This window comes from Acartia tonsa, chromosome 12, assembly GCF_053477335.1.
Source record: "Acartia tonsa isolate MP-2025a chromosome 12, ASM5347733v1, whole genome shotgun sequence".
NCBI classification, from domain to species: Eukaryota; Metazoa; Arthropoda; class Copepoda; order Calanoida; family Acartiidae; genus Acartia; species Acartia tonsa.
The window spans coordinates 2,829,263-2,856,033 of record NC_137271.1 but is presented as its reverse complement, the minus strand read 5'-3'; the positions used below and the strand labels follow the sequence as shown (position 1 = coordinate 2,856,033).

The window sequence follows — 26,771 nt, the reverse complement described above, 5'->3', positions numbered from 1 at the left end:
TTCTTAGTTTTTGGCTTAATTACTTTGTGGTCTTTAATTGAATTTTAAATGGTTGGTTCATTAAGTTGAACGTCCAAACGTTTTAACAACTAAATGTAATCTACAGTAGAGATAATTTTGTGTATCATCATTGGGAATGTACATTCATTTATCGGCTATTGTCTTATCCCTAAGATCCCTGGACCCTGGTATAAATAAATTGCCTTATTACTTCTTTTTTAGAAAACTTGTGTAGGGGTCTAATATAAACGTAGTCAACTTTTTATAAGAAATTCTATCATTATTATTATACTATCAGAGCTATCCGTTAAAAATATACCAACATACCCTTTATGCAGTAAAGCTTCGTAAGCTAGTAAGATATTTTCTGGGAGGGAGGGGACATTGGACTGTAAATTATAATGGTACCCGAAGTTTTTTGAGCATACACTCTCATTCCCCAGTTTTAAACTTTGGGTAATTTTATTAAAGCTTGATCGGTTGGTTAAATACTTTTGATCATTTTGTTCATAATCATTCGGAATGTACAATGTACATCAGTTTATCTACCATTATTTTATCCCTGGATTTCAAGCAAGTAAAAAACGGGACCAATTATTAAAATGCAATGAAAATTATCATATTTAAAAATGGCATAAAACATTATTTTGCACATCCTCCATGGAAAGGTGAATGGATGATAATAGTTATTTTTCGCATCGTATTATAAACAGCTATCCGCGGATATAGAATGTACAATAATTATAAGATTAAAACCAGTTTTTTTAGCCCCGAGGTGCCGAAGTGATAAAGTGGTTTTCTCGTATTCATCTGTATCCAGTGGATAGGAACCGGTTCTCATCAATACGAAAAAACTATGTCTAGCATCGTATTATATCCAGTTTTCTACGAATATAGAAATGTACAATCATAAGATTAAAACCAGTTTTTTTAGCCCGTGCCTTCTGCACCTCGGGGCTAAAAAAATTGGTTTAATCTTATAATTGTACTTTCTATATCCGCGGAAAGCTGTTTATAATACGATGCGAGAAATAACTAATAAAACTTTGGGTACTAGGTTAAATTTTAGGCCAATTTCCTTTTTCTTCCTGCTTGTAAAAAAAGTTAATAATAGTTATTTCTCGCATCGTATTATAAACGGCTTTCCGCGGATATAGAATGTACAATTATAAGATTAAAACTAGTTTGGATGAGAACCGGTTCCTATCCACCGGATTCGAATGAATACGAGAAAACATAAATCTGTATTTCCTACAGGGAACAGTAACATGAACATTATTATTATTATCGAATCGTATTATAGACAGCTTTCCGCGGATATAAAAATGAGAAGCTATAAGATTTAAACCAGTTTTGTTAGACCCGATACTAATCGGTTTCGCAGCCATAATGGAAAAACTAATCTTTCTATTTTTAACATACAGAACTTGGTTTTTATACTAACTATGAATATATCTTTCATTAAGCTTTCCCTGTATTTTTCTTTAAATTTTCATTGATTTTTTTCTTTATTTTCCTAATTGAAGATGATTTACATGAAGGAAGGGACTGGACTATAAATTACACTGGTACCCAAAGTTTTATGACCGATTGTTTGGCTCAAATACTTTGGGTACTTTTATTGAATTTTGATTGGATTGTTCTAAACTGTAAGTGTCCAAACTTTTCAACCAACTATTTTAACCTTTATAAGTGGTAATTTTGTTTATCAAAATTGGAAATGTATTTCAATTTATCCTTCATTGTCTTATCCCTTAAGATCCCTGAAAAGAAAACAAAAATAATTTGTATGCAATTGCCAAAACAGAAAAACTCTTGTCTTAGCCATTAAGATATTAAAATGAACATTTTACCAATGGATATATTATCACTTGGATCTAACACATGATTTTTAATGTTTTCTAATAAATTAAAACTTGCAGCGGGTTAAAATAACAATTCCCCACTTCTATCCCCTTTAAATCCATCCCCTCCCCTCCTACTGGATGAATGAACTGACCAATAAACGAGTTCCATGTTAGCAAGCTAAAATGACGATAATATTTCCCCTGTCATAATATCCACGTATTTTCTACATCCATTATTTAACCAGGAAGGGAGTGGACAATGGCTATTGAATTAATCATTTCTCCCCCATCCCCAAAAATCAAATTTTGACATGTATGAATTTAGAGGAAAGTTAATTTAACTCTAACGTTTTCCTATTAGGTGGCTTTAAAACTTTGGGGACTTTTATTCAATATTGATTGGTTGGTTCATTAAGTTGAGCGTCCAAACCTTTCAACCACTAACTGTTCTCTACAGAAGGGGTATTTTTGTGTATCATCATTGGGGATGCACATCATTTGTCGGGACCATTGTCTTATCCCTTTAGATCCCTGGCGTGTGAAGGACATATTACCCAGGGGGTCAGTGAATATGTTAACAGTTTTTTCTTCGGCTCATATTTGTTTTTCATTTGTTTTATCTTTCTATCTTTCTTCTTAATTATGTAAAAAACGAGGATTTTTTGTCTGTTAGGTTCTCACTAACTAATGTACCTATTGAGTTCTCCTTTTTAGGAACGTCTAATATACATAAGGGTCGTTAAGGCTGTCTTATTTTAAAGGCAGTCGGTTTGTCCGTCCGTAATGGTTAGCTCTTTTTGGTAATTTAGACATGTTAGAATTGTCCTATCGATTTCAAACTTTGCATGGTGATTTCCCTAGACGTCCAAGGGGGGGGGGGTAATGGGGTAATTACCCCCCCCCCCCTTACCGTAGTGAAACTAATGTGATCCTTAAACATTCAATACTAAATAATTTTGCGTTTGGGTCAATATAATGGATATAGAATATGTTTGCTAATATAGACCCATTTATTGGTCAGTTCAGGAGGGAATGGGTGGAGGGTACCGTAATTTTAGCCAGCTGTGAGTATCACAATAGTATAGTACATGAAAATCTAGTGAAACATCCAAGTAATAATATATCGATTGTCGATAGGTTATTATTTATAGTAATGAAACCCTTTATTTATTTATCTATAAAATTGTTTGTTGTGTGTTTTGCGTATCTTTACAGTCATTGCGTCATTTTATCATAAAATTGAAAGGTGTGTCTTTAAACTAACAAATTAGCATTAGATATTTGATAGAGATAGATGGGCGATTAGAAAGAAATATGGATTGATAGATAGATAGATGGGTGGATAGACAATAGATGGATGGATGGATAAATGGATGGATAGATGGATGGATAGATGGATGGATGGATAGATGGATGGATAGATGGATGGGTAGATAGATGGATGGATGGATAAATAGATTGATAATTAGATAAATAGGTGGATAAATTTATAGATGGATGGATAGATAGATGGATAGATAGATAGATATATAGATGGATGGATGGATAGATAAATGGATGGATGGATAGATACATATATGGATGGATGGATGGATGGATGGATGGATGGATAGATGGATGGATGGATGGATGGATGGATGGATGGATGGATGGATAAATGGATGGATAGATAGAAATGTAAATTTATAGATGGACGGACAAATAAATGGATGGATGTATAGACGGATAGATTGATGGATAGATAGACAGATAAATGGATGGATAGATGAATGGATAGATGGACAAATAAATGGATAAACTGATGTTCTAATTGATGAATAAATGGATGGATGGAAAGATATGTGAAAAGATAGTTTGATAGATGTTTTTTTTCGGGGTGGGGGGGGTGTCCCACCCCCCAAAAAATAGCTTAAAACCATCACAGGATCTAAAGGTATATTCCCTGAAGAGTAGAGCCCAATTGTTTCAGTGGTAAATGAGATCCTAAGCTTCACAAAGACGGACAGATAGACATCGTTCTACTTTGTATTATAAAATGGTGGATAAATGATTCAGAACTATTGATAATAAAATATTTTTTTTGCATCATTGTGAAAACATCCTAAAATTTGCAATGTTACGCCAACACACAAAATTGACAAAATACAACATAACATAGAATAAATCCGTAGGTAGAGTGGACAATCATTTTCCCTCCAAAAAACACCTTAAACATGTTCTGTCATTAGTTAGCTTATATCGGAATTTAATATTGGATCAGAATATGATTAAACAAAATAATGATGTGAAAACTTTTCCAGTATGGCTTTGAAACCAATTAATATCCGCTGGATTAGAACCGGTTCTCAGCAATACTGTTTCATTTTAATATCCACAGAAAGCTGTCTATAATACGATGCGATAAATAACTATTGCTCCTTTAATTTTAACATACCCTAGAGTAAATTATTTGTAATTAGTCTATGTTTAACTGCTAATGATAGCTCCCCGTTAAAACAATTTAAAGCCAAAAGTAGTTTGTCAAATCTTTGTAACCGAGGATAGAGATAAACTTTTAAGTAAAAGAAATGTATTTTATTTCCCAAGAAAGAAGAACTTTTGATTATTTAGCCAATGCAAGTAAGTCATATTCGTGCCTGTTTAGTGTTTAAGGGTTGAGGCATTTACCCTTGTAAAACGTGAATATTATGACAGGGGAAAAATTGTCCTCAATTTAGGTTACTATTTGCATTTGCCACATCCCCTGTCAGTTATTGGTAAATTAGTTCATATAGTATAGTAGATGAGGGGATGTAGTAAAGGAGGTGGCAGTGGAAAATCGTTATTTTAGCCTGCTGCGTATTTCGCTTTATTAGAAAACATGAAAATCTGGAGTAAGCTCCAAGTAATAATATATCCTTTTATTTCTTATTATTTATCAATGTTTTAAAGTTCTCATTCTGTGCAAAAATTGATCATTTTATGTTAAGGCGTTGGTTACATTTCTCCAGGGAGGGAGGGGACATTGGGCTGTTTATTACTCTAGTTCCCAAAGTCTTACTATAATGTTTTTTTATTCGTTGGCTTTGGAACCTTGGGGACTTTTATTGAGTATTGATTGGTTGGTCCATTTAGTTGAGTGTACAAACGTTTCAACCACATATTGCTATCTACAAAAGAGGTAATTTTGTGTATAATAATTTGGGAAGTATATCAATTTATCAGCCATTGTCTTATTCTTTTATATCCTTGCAATTATCTAAGAATGGTTGTTTTAAACCTATCCTTGTAAAAAAGTAACAGGATGTTTGGGAGTCTTTCTGTGTGTACCTTAGTATCTCGCTAACCGCTGGCAAGATATGGTTCTCCTCAGGGGGGAGGGGGGTTGTAATTACCCTAAGGTAGGGGTAAATTTTACATGGGGGGGGGGTAAAATGAAAGATATTTTTCAAATTCGTTTGGGGGGGGGGGGTTAATCTCCCCTTTACCCCCCCCCCTTTGCGAGAGGGAAGGGGGCTTAGCCGCTTGTTGGACTGTAAGTAAATAGAACTTTTATCAAATCATGATTGGTTGGTTTAAACTAGCAGTGTATGCACATAAATAAAAACAAGGATGACAACATCCATAAAAGCGAAGCTCTGAAACGGTAGGACAAACGAACATTAACACTTGTAGAGTGTACGAACTGAATAATCAAAATCATAAGTAAATTTGTTAAGCAACTGATTAAATACAGGATATTGTTTAAGGACATACTTACATGTTTAGTACTTGATTATAGAGAAGCTTCGCTTATAAAATTGTACTTTGTAGTCCTAGGAATCAGTATTTAAAAAAATAAGATCAATCGGAAAATTATATCATGTAGAAGCTTGTTGTTAAAAAAATTAAAAATTTTAATGTTTAAAATGGGCGAACGAACATTCTGGTAAAATTTATAAATCGTACCTAACTACTACAAGAATCATCATGCAAAGTTTGAAATCGATAGGACAATTCTAACATGCCCAAATTAACGAAAAAAGCTATACGTTCCGGACGGACGGACCGACCCTAATTATAGAAAAGCTTCGCTTTTAAAAATGTTTAAGTATAGGTGTATAATCCAGTCAACTACCAAGCCCAAGTGTTGAGGTCCTTTTTTGTCTGCTAGCAAATTGCTGTCTTCTTTTTTTTCTTAGCGACTTGGCTATGTTTATATGTTTATGACGCTATTGGCTGATATTCAGAGACCCAATTGAAAGTCGACATATAGCTTGTGTCCCCTATATTAATATGGAAACACGCATATCAATACAAATCTAAATTAATATAAAATTTAAACTATAAAGTGTCAGATTTTACCAAATAAGAAAAAGATAAATTATTTAAAAACGAAGCTTTTGTAAATTTGGGGATTGATTGTCTGTAAAGGAAAGACCTCACCTTTTGGGATTGATTTAAATACTTTAATGAGGATTCCTATAACAATAAAGTATTATTATGAAAGCGTATCGATCAATTACCAAAAAAATCAGTTCATCAATTTAAACATTTCAAGGAAATGATTTCCTATTAAATTTACTAGCGGCTTCGCCCCCTAGGGGCCTCTAGTGGCACTTGAGGGGGCTGCCCCCACCCCCCACCAAACAACATTTTTTATTTTATTTTTTTTAAATGAAAATTTTTTTTAAGGGGGGGATAATTTTTTCTATGGTCGATTTCTCTTGGGAGGGTGGTGGTACCCTCCCCCAAAATGGTTACAAACCTTCCCGGGATCTATGAGAAGCTACCCTGTTAAGGAGAACCCAATAGGTTCTGCGGTTAGCGAGATCCTTCAGTACAGACAAACAGACAGACATACATCATGTTACTTTATTATTATAAGGATATACTAGGACCCTAGCATCTAGGGAATCTGTGATGTGCTAAATCCAGGGACTGCTAAAACAATCCCAAGGCTTAAATCTAAATTTAACAAGGATGACAACATAAAAGCAAAGCTCTGAAACGGTAGGACAAACGAACATTAATACTTGTATAGTGTAAGAACTGAATATTCAGAATATAAATGTATAACAGTCCAAGCAAAATTAAAAGTAAATTTGTTTAACAACTGCTTAAATACAGGATATTGTTTCAGGACATATTTACATGTTTAGTACTTGATTATATAGAAGCTTCGCTTATAAAATTGTACTTTGTTGTCCTAGGAATCATTTTTTTAAGAATTCAGATGAATCGGATAATTTTAACATTCAAAAAAGTAAAAAATCAACATAATTAAAATGAACATACGGACATTTTGGTAATGACTATAGAGTTGCTACGCTTTCTAAATAGTAACTAACTACTACAGGAATCACCAGGTAAAGTTTGAAATTGGATAGGATAATTCTAACATGCCGAAATTAACGAAAAGAGCTAACCGTGACGGACTGACCCTAATTATAGAAAGTTTCGCTTTTAAAACTGCTTAAATCCATCCCGGTATTGATGTTTAAAGTTATCCTGTAATGGAGAACTGTCTAGCCTCAGATTGGTGAGACTAAATAACCTTACTCAATCACATAGTTTTTATAGCCAGTTTGACTTCAAATATAGTTCAGAATTGTTAACACACCAACACATAACAGTTTAAATATTAACTGTTTAAAGTAAATATTTTATACAATATATATTTTTAAAGTTTCCTATCCTGTATGTAATAAAATATTGTTTATTTTTCATCATTTTTCATTATTTTTAATAAAACAATTGTACTCATTTTTTGGCATTATATTTTTTATTCTCTAGTTAAATTAAATGACATACACTAAAAAAAAAACAATCTTTATATCACCTAGCGGTAATTTTCAAAACTAATATTTTACTAATTGAAAAGTTTGTTATAATCTAATTTAATCCTCTTCGGACGAGATAATTAAATATTAAATTAATAAATATTTTTAAAATAAAAAATTAAATTAAAACTAATTCTGTTATATGCGTTAAAACTTCTTGCTATTATTTATGTTATAGTTTAAATATTTACGATGAGATGGTTATTTTTTTATAGAAGCACATCTACTATAAATTGATATAAGTTCGCACGCTTGTAATAGAAATTTTGAGAATATTAATTTTCCGGTTATATGGCCTCAAACCTGATTAATTTCCCTGAATTAGAACTGGTATTCAGCCATACTGAAAAATCATGTATAGCATTGTATTACAGACAATTTTCTACGAATAGTAAAATGAAAAAAAATAATATTAATAGCAATTTTGTAAGCCCATGCCTTCGGCCCTTTGGGTCTAACAAAACTGAAATTAATCCTATAAATTATCGTTCTACTGTCCGCGGAAATTTTTCATTTAAATAGCCGCAGATAGCTGTCTATAATGCGATGCTTCGCTTTTTAAAATAGGGAAGAAAAAAATCCAAAAACCTTAAAACCAAAACATAAACAAAGCGTCCCTGAAATATAGTGATGAATTAACAAAGCTTAACAAAAAAGCTTACTACTTTATATAATAACTAGCGGCTTCGCCCCTAGCCTCTAGGGGCTTTGCCCCAAGAGGTGATAAAAAAATTAATATTTATTGTTTTTAGTGAGAGAATGTTGCTATTCTTTCATTCAAAATAAATGCTGGAATAAAAAATAATAAAGGGCAGCCTGCGGCAGCCTATACCAGAGCAAAATAAAAAATAAGGGGGGGATTTTTTTGTTTTTGGGGGGGTTAGGGGTGTCCCACCCCCCCAAGAAAATAACTTAAAACCATCACAGGACCAGTAGGTATATTCCCTGATGAGTAGAGCCCAATCGGTTCAGTGGTTACTGAGATCTTAAGCTTCAGACGGACAGACAGACGGACAGACGGACAGACAGACAGACAGACGGACAGACATCGTTCTACTTTGTATTATAGATTATTATATGTATAAACACATTTAATTTTTTAACTATTTATTGGTGGAATACATATATTTCTCTATAAAAATAGATCATCAGTTCCAATTAAGATGTATAAAATAAGAGTTAAAAAGATATATGTCCATGCATTTTGAATCCTTTTTAAAGACTTTATATAATAGGATATTAGTTTAGAATTGTCTGTAATACGATGATATACATGATTTTTTAGTATGACTTTAATGGATGTTGTCATCCTTGTTTTATGAAATACATTTGCAATTTTAAAAAGAAGAGAATGAGAGCAATTTTAAAATGATTTATTTATACAATTTTGCCAGGAATCTAAAGGGATGAGACAATGGCCGATAAATTGTGTACATTCCTAAAAATGATAAACAAATTACAGGGGTTGAAACATTTGGACACTCAACCGATCATAATTCAATAACAGTCCCCAAAGTTGTTAGGCCAACGAATAAGAAAACGTTATTTTAAAAATTTGGGGACTAGTGTAATAAAAAGCCCATTGTCCCCTTCCACCCTGCAATTTTGCACAAATTTCTGTTACAGAAGTGTTTATACAAAATTGACAATTTATTTGTAAGAACATATACGTGTTCCGAAGTAGCGCAGAAATAGCAGGCTTAAATCAACCATTTTTTAAAAATCAGCTGGAAGTCAAAATCTGACCTAAAAATGGCATCGCTCTTTTCGGTATGATTTTTTTCATATTTAAGTCTTGGTTTTAAGCCATTTTTCTAACTCTTTCTGCTTTTTTTTAAATACAGATCCTCTAGATGCTAGGGACCAATTCGCTAGTTGTATATATTTTGTAAGAGCACTATAGAAAAGATAATTTGTTACATGTTTAAATTCAGGGAGGGAGGGGATATTGGGCTGTTTATTACACTAGTCCCCAAAGTTTAATAATTGGCTATACAACTTTGGAAACTTTTATTGAATGTTGAATGTCAAAATGGTTCAGTTACTAATTAAAATCTACAAAAGGGGTATTTTTGTGTATTACCATTGGAAATGTACATCAGTTTATCTGCTATTGTCTTATCATTGGCTTATAAAAATGTATTTAGCTGGATCTTGATTGGATTGTACAAACGTTTCCACCAAATTTTCTCCCATTTCCACATCCCTTTATCAATGCTGAAATTGTAAATCATGTTATTCGATCTCAGGAATATTGAGATTAAAAATAATATTCTTGTAAATGAATTATGCTTTGGATCTTTATTTGGTGTGTAGATTTTCCTATGTAAATTTTATCTATTAGGTAAATATTTCGCCAATTAAAATCATGTATCGTATTGGGCTATGTAATTTTTGTCATAAATACATTTGTCATAAAAACGCATGTCATAAAAGTACACTTGTCATAAAAACATTTGTCATAAAGGTACGTTTGTCATGAAAAAAATTGTCATAAAGATACAATCGTCATAAGATCCGTTTGTCATAAAAGTACCTTTATGACAAATGTATTTATGACAAATGCATTTGTGACAAATATATTTATGACAAAAATTACTAAGCCGGCAATTGATACAAGATTTGTTTACCCTTATAAATTTCCTTCTGGAGATTTGAGAAATACTTCTTATCAATCCTTTTACATTTAAATAAACAAACAAATGTACTATGGGAAAAATAGAATCTACTTAATAAACGCCATGAAATTTTCTCTTAATGTATCCACAGAAAATAACATCTTCTAAAGAAACTAAAGCAGATCAAAATTAGCATTTTAATGGAAAAATTAAATATTTTGGAAAAAATCTACTAAAACGTTTTGAAAAAATCATCCAATTTGTTTTGCATGAATCATTAGTATCTTTCTGAAGATTGCAAAAATTGAATTAAAAAGGAATTGTTTTTCTGTAGAAAATGACATGTAAGATTATGTAATAAATCACATATTTTCTTATCAACAATTTTACATTAACTAAAATAAACATTTAAACAGATATTTTATTGGGGGAGGGGGGGGGGTGAACTGTGCTCAACTTGGCACTTTAAGGAAAACAGCTGAATCAAAAATCTGTATTTGGACAAAGTGTCTCAAAAATCAGCCATGTGACGTCCTAAAAATGAGGGAGATGAAAAGAGATTTTATGACGTCACATGGCTGACATTTTAGACACTTTTTCCCGCTACATTCTCTTATCAATCCTTTTACATAGTAAAATAAATAAACATTCGAAACAAAATCATCTTGATTTATACATTTGATTATGTCTTTCGGTCTGTAGTTTCTTTAAAATTAAAGATTGTCCGTCCGTAGCAGATAGCTTAGACGGATTGTTAAAGGCGAAGCTTTCTATAATTATGGTATGTCCGTCCGTCTATAACGATTACCTTTTTCCGTTCATTTAGACATTCTAATGACAGTTAGGTACAATTTAGGAAGCATAGAAACTTTACAATCGTTACCAGAAAGTTTGTATGTCCATTTTTAACATGTTGATTTATAATCTTTTTGACAACATTTTTTATGTGATGTGATTATCCTAGTAATTTGATTTTTGAAATATGATTCCTATTATGACAAGGTACAAATTTATACGCGAAGCATCTCTATAATCAAGTCCTAAAATGCAAGTATGTCCTTAAACAAATTTAATGACAATTTTGTTTTGACTAACACATTTATATTCTGCTTATTTTGTTATGACATTTATTCATGTAAATTTCGTTTATCCTACAATCTCAGAGCTTCGCTTTTATTGATGATGTCATCCTAACCTAAGGAATTATCATAAAAAGTTTGAAATCTATAGGACAATTCTAACAAGTCTAAATTAAGAGATAACCCTTACAAATGGACGGACCGACCCTAATTATAGAAAAGCTTTGCTTTTAAAAATGTCCTACATAACATGAACATTGATTAAATGTTTTTTGACAATAGTTTAGAATTAAGATGAATTGCAATTGCAATTCATGTTTACATCAAAATATATGTTTTCTTCAAGGTTATAAAAGGATAAGACAATTGCCGATAAATTGATTTACATGCCCAATGATAATACAATAAATAACCCATTCTGTAGATTACAATTAGTAGTTGAAACGTTTGGGCATTTAATTTTTTAACCAACCAATGAAAACTAAATAAAGTCCCCAAAGTTATTAAGTCAACGAATAAGAAAGCGTTATCACCAATGATGATACACAAAATTACCCTTACAGAAGATTACAATTAGTGGTTGAAACGTTTGGGCATTCATAGAACGGATAGATCTTTTTATAAATTTATACATGTTAGACTTGTCATATTGATTTCAAACTTTGCATAATGATTCTAGGTACTATTTAGGAAGCGTAGCTACACTATAATCGTTACGTTTATTTAAAACATGCTGTTTTTTGTCTTTTGACAATTACTTTTTGTATGATATAGTCATCCTATTTATCTGATTTTTGGAATAATTGAACCTAGCACAACAAGGTTCAATAATATAGGCGAGGCATCTCTATAAACAAATGTAAAAATTAATGTATGTCCATGTCCTTTTTCTGTATTTAAGGACATGCTTACTATTAAATTATAGAGTTGAAACGCTTCCCAAAATAGGAATAACCATTCAAAGTTTGGAATAGATAGGACAATTCTAATATTGTCTTAATTAACTAAAAGAGCTAGCGGACGGACATACCAGCCTTAATCATAGAAAAGCTTTGCTTTTAAAAACCAATTTGATGAAAACATTACCTATAAATTTCTCATTCTAATTATTCTATTCTGTCTGTCTGTCTGTCTGTCTGTTTGTTTGTCTGTCTGTTTGTCTGTTTGTTTGTAGCGAAGGATCTCGCTAACCGCTGAAACGATCGGGGTCTTCTTTACAGGGTAGCTTCTCATAGGTCCCGGGAAGGTTTATAACTATTTTCTTGGGGGGTGGGACACCCCCAATCCCCCCCCCAAAAATATTTTTTCTTTTCTTTTTAAAACTAAAATTTAAATAGTGGGGTCGACAACCCGCCCCCCCCCCCAAATTTTTTTTTTTAATTTTTCTTTTAAATCTAAAATACAAAAAATTGGTTTTATTAAACCTCTTGGGGCAAAGCCCCTAGAGGCTAGGGGCGAAGCCGCTAGTCTATAATACAAAGTAGAACGATGTCTGTCTGTATGTTTGTCTGTTTGTTTGTCTGTTTGTTTGTCTGTTTGTTTGTCTGTTTGTTTGTCTGTTTGTTTGTATGTTTGTTTGTTTGTAGCGAAGGATCTTGCTAACCGCCGAACCGATCGGGTTCTCCTTTACAGGGTAGCTTCTCATAGGTCCTGGGAAGGTTTATAACTATTTCCTTGGGGGGTGGGACACCCCAAACCCCCCCAAAAAATGAAAAATACCCCCCCAGAAAAAAAAAATTTTCTTTTTAAAACAAAAATTGAAATATTGGGGTCGACTACACCACCCCCCCCACCAAAAAAAAAATCTAAAATCCGAAAAATTGGTTTGATCAAACCTCTTGGGGCAAAGCCCCTAGAGGCTAGGGGCGAAGCCGCTAGTTTTTTTTTAAAAAGTAGTAAGATTTTTTTGTCTGTAGCTTAGGTTTGCGATGACTACTGAACCGATTGAGTTATCCATTTTATGGAAGTTTCATATAGGTTGCAAGATGGTTTTTGGCTATTTATTTGCTTTCCCTACCTTTTTTTGCAGAGCTCCTAGATGATCATTGCTCGCTTATGATAAAACAACGTTTTTTCTGCACTTTTATTATCTTTAACTAAAGTATTATGCTTTCGCAATTTTCAGATAAATACTCTGTACACTTATGTATAAATAAAACATATACATTTAATGTTAATCACTAGCTTTATGCTTAAATCACCAAAAAAATACACTTTTTATGATTATAACTAATACACACTTTTGAAGCACTATTCCTTTTTCCTCAAAGAGGTTTATATTACTGAGAGCTTTTCTGTTTACAAAATATAGACATACATACATATATACATTAAATATACATGAATTCTATGAGTCACTTTTTTGCAAAAATTTTCTTATAATAAATGATTTTTCCCTTTTCTTTATATGACCAATGCCAAAAATCATTTAAAATATTTTTCATATATGTTTTTTTTTATATAAAAAGTATTTTAAGGCAAAACCACACCCTTTTGTAATAGGAAGGGAATTCCCTTTATAAGAAAAAGAAAAGGCAATAATGGTGTTTTACAAAATTGTTAAAATTGGGTTTAGCTAAATTAGAAGTTTTAAATAATTTTTCGGCAATTTCATTTCAACAAAAAGTTATCCTAGATTTTTTAAAAATGTTCCATGTTTCATTGTCTTAACAACTTTGAGCCTAGAGACCTCTAGGGGCCCTTGCGGAGTTGAGTAGGGACGATTTCTCTTGGGAGGGTGGTGGTACCCTCCCCCCAAAAAATAGTTATAAACCTTCCAAGTTCCTATGAGAAGCTACCCTGCAAAGGAGAACCATATCGGTTCAGCGTTGAGTGAGATCCTTCGGTACTAACAAACATTCAGACATCCTGTTACTTTATCATATGGATTGTTGTCGAAAAATAAAATTGATATATAAAAAAGTGTTATTTTGTTTAACATAATGGGAGTGTACATAAATTTATCGTCCATTGTCTTGTCCTTTAATATACCTCTAGTAATATTAGCTTTTTTATATATATTAGTAGTTTCAATATTAGAGTAAAACACTAGAGGGGGAAGGGGTTAAATAACTGCATCTCTTCCATCGCAACGCCCTTGTGCCGACTCTCAATTGGGTCTTTGAAAAATCAACCAATGGTGTGGGGAATATAAACACAGCAAAGTAGCAGAAAACAATTTGATAGCAGACGAAAAAGGTCATTTAAAAAGGGAGGGAGGTAGTTATCTGTATATACATCTGTACTATAAATCTGTTGTTTCAATTGAACACCAAAAATGTCCGTCCGTCGGTCTAGTCCGAAGGGAGGGTTTTGTAAAGGGGGGAACTATTACGTATACCACGGTGTTTTCACGTTGCCAAGCAAAATTTTAGTAACAAATAGCAAATTATGTATTTTTGAGATATATATACTAGCCGTCTGCTTAAAAACTTAAATCTACAAAATAAATAGCCTAAAACTTTCCTAGTAGATAAGTAAAGCATTCATAGAATGGAGAGCTCAATCGGTTCAGTAATCATCTTAAGATATAGACAAAAAAAACTACTTTTTATAATAGGATAATTTAATCTATTTACCGTATAGTTAAATCTATCTACATTAACCTCTTATTTAACCAAAATTATTAAAAACACTAAAATTAATTTAAGTCAATTTGACTTAATACTTGCGTTTGATATATTTATTCGTATTATATAAACAATTTTAATTTTTTACTTACATATTAGTTCTAAAAAAATACATTTAATAAAAATTGGTCGATAATTTTTTAGGGGGAGAAAGGATCGTAGACTAATCTAAGTTTTGTGTTAATTTTGGTTAACAAAACGTTATTTGTCGCATCGTATTATAGACAGCTTTCCACGGATATTAAAATGAAAAATTATAAGATTAAAACCAAAGGCACCCAAGGTAACAAAACTGGTGATAATTTTATGATTTTATTTTATAATTCACGGAAAATTGTCTGTTATACGATGCAATACATGATTTTTCAGCATGGTTAGGAACCGATTCGAAGCCATATTGGAAAAGATATAAATATTCCCTTTTTTCGATTTATTTATTTTTGTTTCAAAACGAGAATACCATTTTATCATATACCACACATGGTAAGATGGGGGTAGGTAGGGGGGGGGGGGGGAGAAAGTTAGATTTTGATAAGGATCGATATTTTTCCCCCAAGTAAAGTGTAATAATCCCCCCCACCCACCCTCCTGTTGAATCATGGATCTTAGGGGATAAGACAATGGACGATAATTTTTTCTTTATGATGACAAACAAAATTACCCTGTCTTTAGGTTAAAATAATTGGTGGAAAAGTTAGGACACTGCATTTTTAAACTAATCATTAAGGATTTTATGCATGTACCCAAAGTTTTTAAAGCTAACAAATGAAGGAACGTGTTTATAAAACTTTGTGTACTAGTGTAATTTACAGTCCAATGTCCCCTCCCTCCCTGTGCTTAATAGTATTGCATTGATTGGTTTGAAAGTGAGGGGGAAGGGGCTGAAATTTTCGAAGGAAAACTGGATATAAAACTACGTGAATATTAAGACAGGAGAAATATTGTCGTCAAGTTAGGTTGATAACATGGACATTATTTATTGAACAGATCTATAGTATAGATGTATATACAGACAACTACCTCCCTGCCTTTTTCAAAGACCTCTTTCGTCTGCTTCTAAAATACTTTCTGCTGCTTGGGTGTGTTAATATAAGCGACACCATTGCAATTGGTTGATTTTTAATGACCCAATAGAAAGGTTGCACAAAAGCATTGTGATGGGGAGATACAGTTATTTAACCCTTTCTCCCTCTAGTGTTTTACTCTGATATTTATTGGTCAGTTCGTTCTTAAAGTAGGAGGGAAAGAGTAAAAGGTGTCTAGCTAGCTGCAAGTTTCACTTATTAGAGTATATGATAATCTGGTGTAATATCCAGGTAATAATAAATCCAATAAAGGACAATACAATGTTTCATTTGCATTCTATTGTATATTGCCGGCCGGTATTTTGGGTTGCAATCAATTAGGGGATCTTAATTTTTTGAAGCGAAGCTATACTATAATTCACTTTGTTAGTCCGTCCGAAACGGTATGGGGGAAACGTGGATTTCTCTACTCGTATTTTAGATAGACGGCCCTAATTTTTAGGGCTATTCTACATATTTCCACTAAGTTTCATTGAGATTTGATGATTGATTACTATATTTTCACGTTGTTATATATTTTTTAAAGTTTTCGTGATTTATTTAAAGTTTATTATTTGTGACACTGCTCTGTAGTTCTTTTCTATCCATTACTTTTGCGCTCGCTACTTATGGATGTTGTTGTTATTATCAGTCACTCTATAGGTAATAGAGTACTTCTTTAAGACTGCTTTATTTCAACCTAACTACTCGCACTGTCTATCTCTAATATAAAGTAGAATATCTTTCAGAAGCTTAACTGCTAAACAACTACGTCGTGCTTTTTAGGGACTATAAATATTCGACCTGTCAAGCTTTTTTTCCTCTGAAGGGTGAGACCCAGACCCCCCTTTACTTCTCTTTTTTATGCAAAGCACCTAGAGGCTAGATGCAAAGGAATTTCTAAAAGACGGTTTTATTAAAATAATAACTGGACTATCGTATTAAAAGTAGTACACATTCTTGCCAATAAATAGGTTGTATTGTTCTGAATGTTCATCTTATATTTATTGTCTTCCCCTTTGTTTTCTTCTACAGACGCACTTGAAAAAAAATTATAAAAAAGCTTTGCTAAAAAAAAGTAAAAACAACTATAATACGCTGAAAAATTTATTGAAGAGTAGAATATTAGTTTAGTAAATAGACAAAGATACTAATATCATAATTATTATCATCATATATGTACATAAAAAATACATACATACACACATCCACTTTAGTATTACATATTTTTACCTATCTAATGCCTAGAATACTAAAAAAATCACATTCTCTCAATTCAAAACAAAATAAAAAAAATGCTTTACAAACCGAAAAAAATGATAAACAATAATAAAAACAGAATTCACAGAGATATTCAACAAGTATATTAGTTATTATGTAGGCGCGCCAACATACAAAGAGTACTAATATTACAAAGAAAATAAATATTACAATGAGCTTAAGTTTCATTACAATGAAATTACCATATTAGTTAAAATTATTAGTTTTAACAAGTTTATAATCAACCAATCAAAATTTATTAGTACCCAAAGTTTTTGAGACAACGAATAAGACAAACGTAGCTGTAAAACTTTGGGTACCGTTGTATTTTTCAGTCCAATGTCCACTCCAACCCTACATAAACAGACAAATAAAATCCTATGCTGCATTTTATGATTAGCATCCTCTTCATTATCGTTTTTATACCAGAGAAATATCAAAATAATTGATGCTCATTGTATTATTCTTGTAACTGAACTATACTCTTTGTAATATTTTTATACCTTAATTAGACTCTTTGCATGCTGTGCCAAATACAAAATATTACAATACATACTTGATAACATAACTTTGATTGAAAAAAAATGAATTGAATAATGATAATACGTATATTTGGCATGAAAAAAAAGAACTACTTAGTCTTTCAGACTTTTTGATGTTGATTATAAAAAAAAGGGAAAAGGCTTATTTAATCTATTAGCTAAAATATACAAAAAAATTCACAAAATATCATTTTATACTAGTAGACATAAACCTTAATCTAGAATACCTAAAATTAACCTAATGTTCATTCATTCCGTCAATAAAACAAAGTTCTGAAAATAATCATTAAAATCTCTGAAACAGCTGGGCTTTTCAAGAAATACCATTCAAAGAACCTCATTTTAAAGATAATTTTTCCTAACTATTTATCCCCTAATTGAGAGAGAAAAAATCGTTTATACACATTTTAATAAAAATATTATTATGCTATAGAAAAACATCAAAAAGTAATCAAATAGATAGATATACTTGGACTATCAAGTATCTGAATGTTTTTTCTTAATTTATTTTTTTTGTCTACAAATTTTTATGGTTTTTGTGTTTTGTATTTATTTACAAAGATTATTTCACTATTCTACACAAAATATACTGAAGATTATTACAAAATTAATTGTCAGAAAATAATAAAAAAAAATAATTTTCAAAATTTAGAGATTAGTACGAAAATTCGGGCCTTTGATATGGCTTTTTATGTATTAAACTTTTTAGTACAAAAATTATCCGAGAGAGGTCTCTTTTGTGACCAATTTTTAAGTGTTAAGTGCCCGAGAAATAAGTGAAAGACAAAATTCGACAAGAAAAACAAGAGTATGTAAAAAAAGACAAATTTAAAAGCCAAAAAACTGAAGAAACTTGCTAAAAGATTATCATTATTACTATAGGTATTATAATTACATTATTACACAAAATTTCATTTCTTAAATTTACATAAAAAAGGCCAAAAAGTATCTCACATGTTTATAAAAATTTTCCGATTAATAGTATCAAAAAGGCTAATTCCGAAACACGATATTGATTAAACCTTGATTAAATTTTGTTCAACAAGCCAGCACAAAGATTTTTGGCGGGTAATCAACAGCTGATTTACGCAACAAACTTAGTAATAATCAGCTGTTTCCCGCGCAAATTGAAAATATCAGCTGATTTTGTGTAGTGCACAAAAAAAATTCCACAGATGTTGACAAGTTTCCCGCGTAAATTGAAGATATCAGCTGTTTCGCTACTGTCACGTGACTGCTGTGCTTGTGTGTGTTGAGAACCGGTTTTTAAGAAAGGTGGAAGCAGTACTGACCCTCCATGGCGGCCACGTGCAGCTTCTCTTTCATTATTTCCCTGAAAAAGGAAAAATAATATTTTCAAATCTGAAAAAAAACCTAAGAAGATAACTTATTCGTTGACTTAACAGCATTGGGAACATTTATTTTATTTTAATTGGAAAGTTTATTAAGTTAAGTATCCAAACGTTTCAACCACTAATTGTAATTTACAGAATGTGTAATTTTGTATATTTTTATTGGGGATATAAATTAATTTATCGGCCATTGTCTTATCCCTTTAGATCCCTGAAAAATAATAGATAGCAAGACATCTCTAGTGGTACCTGGATGAATAATCTGGTAGTTTGAGATAGTTTGCGCAAGTCATAACACTGGGTAGATAATCATCTGGATTTACTTCTGGGGTGTCGAATGTCTTCTTCACGATGGTCAGGGGCGGGGACAGTGCCTTGAAGCTTCCCACTGGCAACCTAGGTACATACATAATGGATATAAAATAAGTGGATACTTTATCATCAATTTAGTCGTAAAGGGGTAGTTTCACGAAATGCATTTGAACTTGATTTAGAGAACCGCATATTTTTTCCTGGTTAATTAATTAAACTACATTTATATAGCATATATTTGAAAGAATTTCAATTATCTACCACGTAGTTTTCAAAATATCAAGACTTGAAAATCGTATTTTTAATTTGCATATATCACAAAAAGACAAAACTACGTGGTAGAAAATTAAAATTCTTTCAAATATATGCCATATCAATATAGTTTAACCCATTAACTAGCAAAAAATATGCGGATTACTAAATTAAGTTTAAATGTATATCGTGAAACTACCCCTTTAGGTTGCTTTAGGTTGTTAATTCATCGAGTAGGAGGGGAATAAAAAGGGCTGTTAGTGTTAAATCAATCTAAATCCTTTCTTTTCCTCCAATGTTTAAGTTACTAAAAACAGAGTTTCAAGCCCAAAATTTGAAGTTGAAGAAATTCAGGCATTTTCTTCAAACACCATATTGAAAAAAGAAACTTTAATACAGGAAGACACCCTGTTAGAAACTAAACAAATAAAGCTAAAAATTACCTTGGACACCCTGTAACAAACTGGAGGAATGCTCTTTGTTCATCTTGGTTATACTCGGACAGAATCTGAACACAAAATAATAATTAGGTTGTATTCTTTCTATCTGTATATATATCTATCTGTCTGCTGTCCATTTATATGTATATCTATCTATCTTTGTTCATCTTGGTTATACTCGGACAGAATCTGAACACAAAATAATAAGTTTAAAAATATTAATTAGGTACCTACCTACAAGTAAATAGAAATATAATAGGTATACGACATACGTGGTGCATTATTAGACAAGTGGGCCAGTTTCCTACACTACCTCTCCGATTTTTGTAATACTTTACATTTGGTCCGTTGGTTGATTCAAGGATCCTAGATGGCAGAAAAAAGTTTCAGAGTCCCTGGATGTCTAGATATCTAGCTATCCAGTATCCATGAAGGTAGGTACCAAAAAACCATATAAGACCATGTATATATATGCACTCAGACGTCCAAAGGTGGAGGTAAAGGGTTGTTTACCTCCACTCCTTAAACTTTGAAACCCCTTACTTTACCCCCTTTCAAAATACAAAAAAAAATTGGACGACCCTGTGTATGTATGTGTCTATCCCAGGTATAAGGTATAACCAACAAGTGAAATAAATCTAAAATAATATATGGGCGGCAAATAGAAGTTGTCAATTTTACTATGTGTTGCCCCACCCATCCCCCCCGCCCCCCTACGACAGCTGAAAAACACGTATGTTTCGTGATTTTTTCGAATAAATTTCGTTATTGGTGTAAGCTGTGTATATCTATCAATCTAACAATGAAAAATTTTACCTGGAAAAGATTGATAATAGCTGGAGACTCAAAGTTGTATCCATGGTCAGGCTTGCAAGAGTCCATCAGGGTTCTGAATGCCCAGGGCTGGAACCCGCCACCCTCAGAGCCACAGAAGATCTGGTCAAGCTCGTCTACAAATAAAGAAGGATTAATATATTTAAATGGATGTTGCACCATGTACTCTAATAAAGTAACACTATCAGGTGGCTAAAATAAAGATGCCCCCCTTCCCTCTTACTGGATAAACAAATAGACCAATAAATAAGGTCAATATTAGCAACCTAAATTGACGACAAATTGTACCCTGTTAATATATCAACGTATTGTATATCCATTAGATTAATATTTGATTATTTGCTAGCTAACAGATTTTGAAAATATTTATTTGGTGCTTTCACTAAAGCCAATTTCTTGACAATCATACCCCCTTTCTTCTCCTATTTCTTGGGCCTATTCCTAAAGTTAAACTTTCCCTACAGGGCGCTCCTAATCTTTACTTAACCTAAAACAATACGACAGTTTCCATCTTAAGTGCCTAATCGAGCGCAAAACCCCCACCCTAATTTTAAAAAGATTAACTTTTCCGCTATCATAGACTTTATGTTTGTCAATCTACAGTGTGTTTTTTTTTATGAGAACTTTTTTGAAAGCAATTTTATCCCACTTATAGTTATCAGAATTTAATGATTAATGGCTTATTTTCTTCATTTTTTAATGCAATTAATAGAACACCAAAAAAATATTTCAGTTTTTATTTAAAAAGTACAGTAAAATCTAAAATTCAAAACTTAGGTGTCAACGTCTAAAAATGGTTTTAGCGCATTTTCTTATGCTCAAATATTCAACCTTTTGCAAGAATGGCTGCTAAACACTTCAAAGCTGAGATAAAGAGCTAAAAATGTATACAGATATTATTAGGGACATGTACTAAAACATACTAAAGTTTGAAGGTCATATCTCAACCAGGGAGGGAGCACTGGCCCCCCAAAGTCGACTACAGAAAATCCAATTTTTTTCTTGCAAAGGGTAGAAGATTTAGGCATAAGAAAAATGCGCTAAAACCATTTTTAGATTTTACTGTACTTTTTAAATAAAAACTGAAATATTTTTTTGTTGTTCTATTAATTGCATTAAAAAACGAAGAAAATAAGCCATCAATCATTAAATTCTGATAACTATAAGTGGGGTAAAATTGCTTTCAAAAAAGTTCTCATAAAAAAAACACACTGTATCTATCCATCCTTCAATCTATCTAGCCATCTATTTACCTGGGAAGAACATCTGTAGACTGACAATGGGGGAACACAGAGTTTAACCCCTCCCTCAGTGACTCCATCTGTTTATCTATCTATCTATCCATATATATGAATCTATCTATCTATCTATTTACCTGGGAAGAACATCTGTAGACTGACAATGGGGAACACAGAGTTGAACCCCTCCCTGAGTGACTCCATCTGAGTGCTGACCCCCTCGATGAGCATCCAGTGGCTGACAAGGTTGATGTAGTCAGACAAGTTGTCCAGCGTCACGCTCATGTCCTTCCCACCTTTGCGCAACTCTGAAAGTGGATTGTTCTTGTTAAAAAACGGTCGTGTTTGCTTCAATCTATTTAAGTTACTTTATTAGTTTGAAATTAAGGGACATTAGACTGTAAGTAAATAAACCTATTAACTGAAGTCTTTTTAATGCGATCTAATTTAGCTTAAAAACTTTGGGTACTTTTCACCGAATTTTAATAGGATAATTCTAAATTAGTGTTCAACCGTTTAAACCAATAATTTTTAATCTTCAGAAGTGGTAATCTTGTTCATCATCATTGGATATTTATAGATGTGTATCGTCTATTGTCTTATCCCTTAAAATCTCTGTCTATAGGTGCCAAAATTAAAAAAAATAGAATAGAGGGGGCAGGGGTTAAATAACTGTATGTTACGTGGTGGGGACCATGTGCTAATTTTCAATTGGGCCTTTCAATATTATCCAATAGCGCAGAAATATTAACCCAACCAAGTCGCTACAAAGAGCAGAAAGCAATTTGCTACCAGACGAAAAAGGCCCTTCATCACTTGAACCAGGTAGTTGTCTGGGTTATACATTTATACTTGTACTGTACATGTATTAACGCAACAACATTTCACTGTAAAAAAAAATACCTATATTTGGATAACCAGGGAGGGGAACTCCAAGCAGAGATCCCCTATGGGACATCCGTCTATGGTTAGACAGCTGAAAACCCCCAAAATAGTTATAAAACCTTCACGAGACCTATTAGAAGCTAACCTGTAAAGTAGAAACATATTGGTTCAGTAGTTAACGAGATTCTTAGGTACAAACAAACATCCAGTTACTTTATTATAAAGGATAAGTGCCAAAACACAAAACCAAAATTACAATTGTCTTATCCCTTTAGATCCCTGAACTTATTACCTATATTGGGATAGCCAGGGAGGGTGAAATCCAGGCCGAGATCCTCTATGGGGCAACCATCCATGGTGAGACAGCTGATTCTCTCGTGCCGCTCTATAGCGCTCAGCTTCTCGTTGCTCTCCAGCTTAGCCTTCTTACGCACAATGCCCTGCAAATAGGTAGATACTTAGAAACCTAGTTGAATATAGATAATAAGACAGCTTTCCGCGGATATCAAAATAAAGATTTATAAGAATATAAACATTTTTGTTAACCCCGAGGGCCCGAAGTCTGGGTTAACAAAACTGGTATTAATTTTATGATATTTAATTTTAATATTCGTGAAAAATTGTCCAAAATACGATGCTATACATGATTTTACACTGACAGCCGGCTCTAATACAGCGGATATTTATCGGTTTGGAAGCCATACTGAAAAACATATGAAAGATACTTTGAAGATTATATACCTACCTACTTAAACTAAAAACTATTTTTTAAAAATTCCCCCTCAAAACCTCACGAAGTTTTAAATATAAAGATATATTCAATATTACAGGAGTAATTTTGTTTATTATCATTGTGGATATGCATCAATTTATTGGCCATTGTCTTATCCATTAATATCCCTGAAGTGTTTTCTCTACCTGTAAATGATTGACAGTATTGGCAATTTCTGGATCAATTCCAGAGAGATCTTGAGTGTCCAAAACATGCTCCTCCTAAAAAATAGAAATAAGATTAAAAACTTTGGGTACATTTAGTTTATCATCATTTGGGAGGATGTAGATTTTATCATCCATTGTCTTATCAATTAATATCCGTGATGAAATTGTAATATTTGTGTCTGGAGTGGAATGGATTTAGGATATACATGGATATATTGACAGGAGGAAATTTGTCGTTAATTAAGGTTGATGATATGGACATCATTTATTGGTCAGTACGTTTATCCAGTAGTAAAAGGAGTGGAGTGGGGTATCGTTTTTTTAGCCAATTGCGAGTATCACTTTATCAGAGTACATGAAAATCTGGTGCAACATCCAAGTAAAAATATATCGATTGTTCTTAAATAAATGTTTAAAACAGTGGTGTGCACAGGGCATTAGCGTTCAGAAGTTGGGGGAGAGGTCTTTTTTAAGCCTGCCTTCTCTACGTCTATCTATCTGTCTGTCTGTCTGTTTGTCTGTCTGTCTGTCTGTCTATCTATCTATCTATATACCTGAAGCATCCATTTAAAGAAAGGTTTGGATATAGTAAGTCAATCATCCTATTATCAAGCACAGATTTTGTCCATCTATATGTCTGTCTAACCATCTGTCTATCTAACTATCTATCTATCTATATACCTGAAGCATCCATTTAAAGAAAGGTTTGGATATGGTAAGTCAATCATCCTATTATTAAGCACAGATTTTGTCCATCTATATGTCTGTCTAACCATCTGTCCATCTGTCTATCTAACTATCTATCTATATACCTGAAGCATCCATTTGAAGAAGGGTTGGGAGAATGGTAAGTCAATCATCCTATTATCAAGCACAGCCTTTGCCATAAACTTTCCAAGGAACTGAAAAAAACAAGGATGACAACATCCATAAATATTTGAAAATTTCATTGCTAATTAAAATTCAAAATAAATAAATTAATATGCACTTGGGTAACATTCTATCAAGTTCTTTGGATACTATTATGTAGTGATAGATTTGTACTGTGTTGTATTGTACATATATTAGGGTTAAGGTGTTGTATCAATTCCGTATTAAATTTTTAAAATTCAAAATACAACATCTAATTCATAAACTACCAAATGAAAATTCGTAGCTACCTTCTTTCCAAAAAATAACCCGTTATTTTTGTTTTTTCTATATTGCCCTTTTTTAATGTTTAACTCTAAGCAGATTTAATAATTAAGCTAATGTGATCTAACACCATTTATATTTATTTTTTAGTAGCAGACGAAATCATTATTTTTTCTAGAATTGTATGCTTCTAAAATTTCCGCCAATTGGTGATTGGTTGTTAAAAACAGGCCGATTCTTATTGGTTTAGAGCGATAGCTACTTGGGAGCGTCCGCCAGTTTGATAGGAATTTGTAATAGTTGCAATATCCCTTTAGAATCTAGGCCGGGACCTAATTAATGGCCAGGTTTCCTATCCCTTATCCCTGGTCCAAAATAATCAAAAGAGCTATAAGTTACGGACATACGGACCCTAAATATAAAAAATATTCGCTTTTAAAACCAAAACTAGGTAATTTATAGAACTTAAAACACAAAAAAGCTTAGGTATCATACCTGGAATTTGTTTTTAATCTTTGTCTTGTGGCTAGTCTTTGTGTTTCTGGCCAGGGGCAGAGGGAATAATCCTACAAATAAATAAGGTTAGGTTAGGTTAGATAGGGTACTGGGCAGTCTCGCAGGGTTAGGTATTTTTTAATCTTTGTCTTGTGGCTAGTCTTTGTGTTTCTGGCCAGGGGCAGAGGGAATAATCCTACAAATTAATTAGGTTAGGTTACATTGGGTACAGGGCAGCCCCGCAGGGTTAGGAAGTTTTAATCTTTGTCTTGTGGCTAGTCTTTGTATTTCTGGCCAGGGGCAGAGGGAATAATCCTACAAAAAATAAGGTTAGGTTAGGTTACATTGGGTACTGGGTAGCCCCGCAGGGTTAGGAAGTTTTTATCTTTGTCTTGTGGCTAGTCTTTGAGTTTCTGGCCCGGGGGGAGAGGGAATAATCCTACAATTAAATAAGGTTAGGTAAGATTGGGTACTGGGTAGCCCCGCAGGTTTAGGAAGGAAGAGGATATTAGGCTGTAAATTATACTGGTACCAAAAGTTATGTATATGCGCTTTCTCATTTGATGGCTTAAAAACTTTGGGGACTTTAATTTTATTTTGATTTGTTAGTTGTATACTGCCAGGATCCAAACTTTTTAACCAATAATTTTAATACATAGAAAGGGTAATTTTGCTTATTATGATTGTAAAGTTCTTTCTGTCTTTCTATCTATCTATCTAGCTAAAGATCGATCGATCAATCATTCAATCTATAATCAATCAATCAATCAATCTATGTATACCTGTATCACTATGTACATATTCAACGCAAGGATCCTCAGTTTTATCTTCGTCCATTGCCTCCTAAAATAAACATTTCAGTTTACTTTTCCGCATATCTAAAAATACATTTTCTGCGAGTGAGGGAACATTGTCTGTTTATTACACTAGTCCCCAAAATTTTATAATAAAGTTTTTTATTTGCCGGACTAAAAACTTTGGAGACTTTAATTGAATTTTTATTGGTTGGTTCATAAACTTGAGTGTCCAAATGTTTCAACCTCTAGTTGT

At 32.6% G+C, this 26,771-nt stretch overlaps 2 protein-coding genes across 9 annotated transcripts in view; one reads left to right on the top strand and one right to left on the bottom strand.

Annotated features, from left to right (window-relative positions):
- Positions 1-26,771, top strand: part of LOC145334086 (isocitrate dehydrogenase [NADP]-like) — a 341,086-nt gene that overhangs the window by 183,801 nt on the left and 130,514 nt on the right. The gene's annotated exons all lie outside the window — the stretch shown is intronic.
- The window catches only part of ctrip (E3 ubiquitin-protein ligase ctrip), a 40,375-nt gene continuing 30,736 nt past the window's right edge, over positions 17,133-26,771 (bottom strand). For 4 of the 8 annotated variants that reach the window (XM_080179408.1, XM_080179409.1, XM_080179407.1 and 1 more), the window contains 10 exons: positions 26,504-26,564; positions 25,722-25,792; positions 24,905-24,994; positions 24,072-24,146; positions 23,446-23,593; positions 22,406-22,576; positions 21,013-21,146; positions 20,200-20,264; positions 19,442-19,588; positions 18,679-19,173 (listed from right to left, as the gene is read on the bottom strand). In XM_080179408.1, coding sequence (XP_080035534.1) covers positions 19,107-19,173; positions 19,442-19,588; positions 20,200-20,264; positions 21,013-21,146; positions 22,406-22,576; positions 23,446-23,593; positions 24,072-24,146; positions 24,905-24,994; positions 25,722-25,792; positions 26,504-26,564 — 1,029 coding nt within the window. In that variant the 3' untranslated portion in view covers positions 18,679-19,106. Of the gene's footprint in view, positions 17,442-17,801; positions 19,174-19,441; positions 19,589-20,199; positions 20,265-20,332; positions 20,386-21,012; positions 21,147-22,405; positions 22,577-23,445; positions 23,594-24,071; positions 24,147-24,904; positions 24,995-25,721; positions 25,793-26,503; positions 26,565-26,771 lie in introns of those variants that run through there. The other 4 variants (XR_013884715.1, XR_013884716.1, XR_013884714.1 and 1 more) reach the window with 4 other exon arrangements.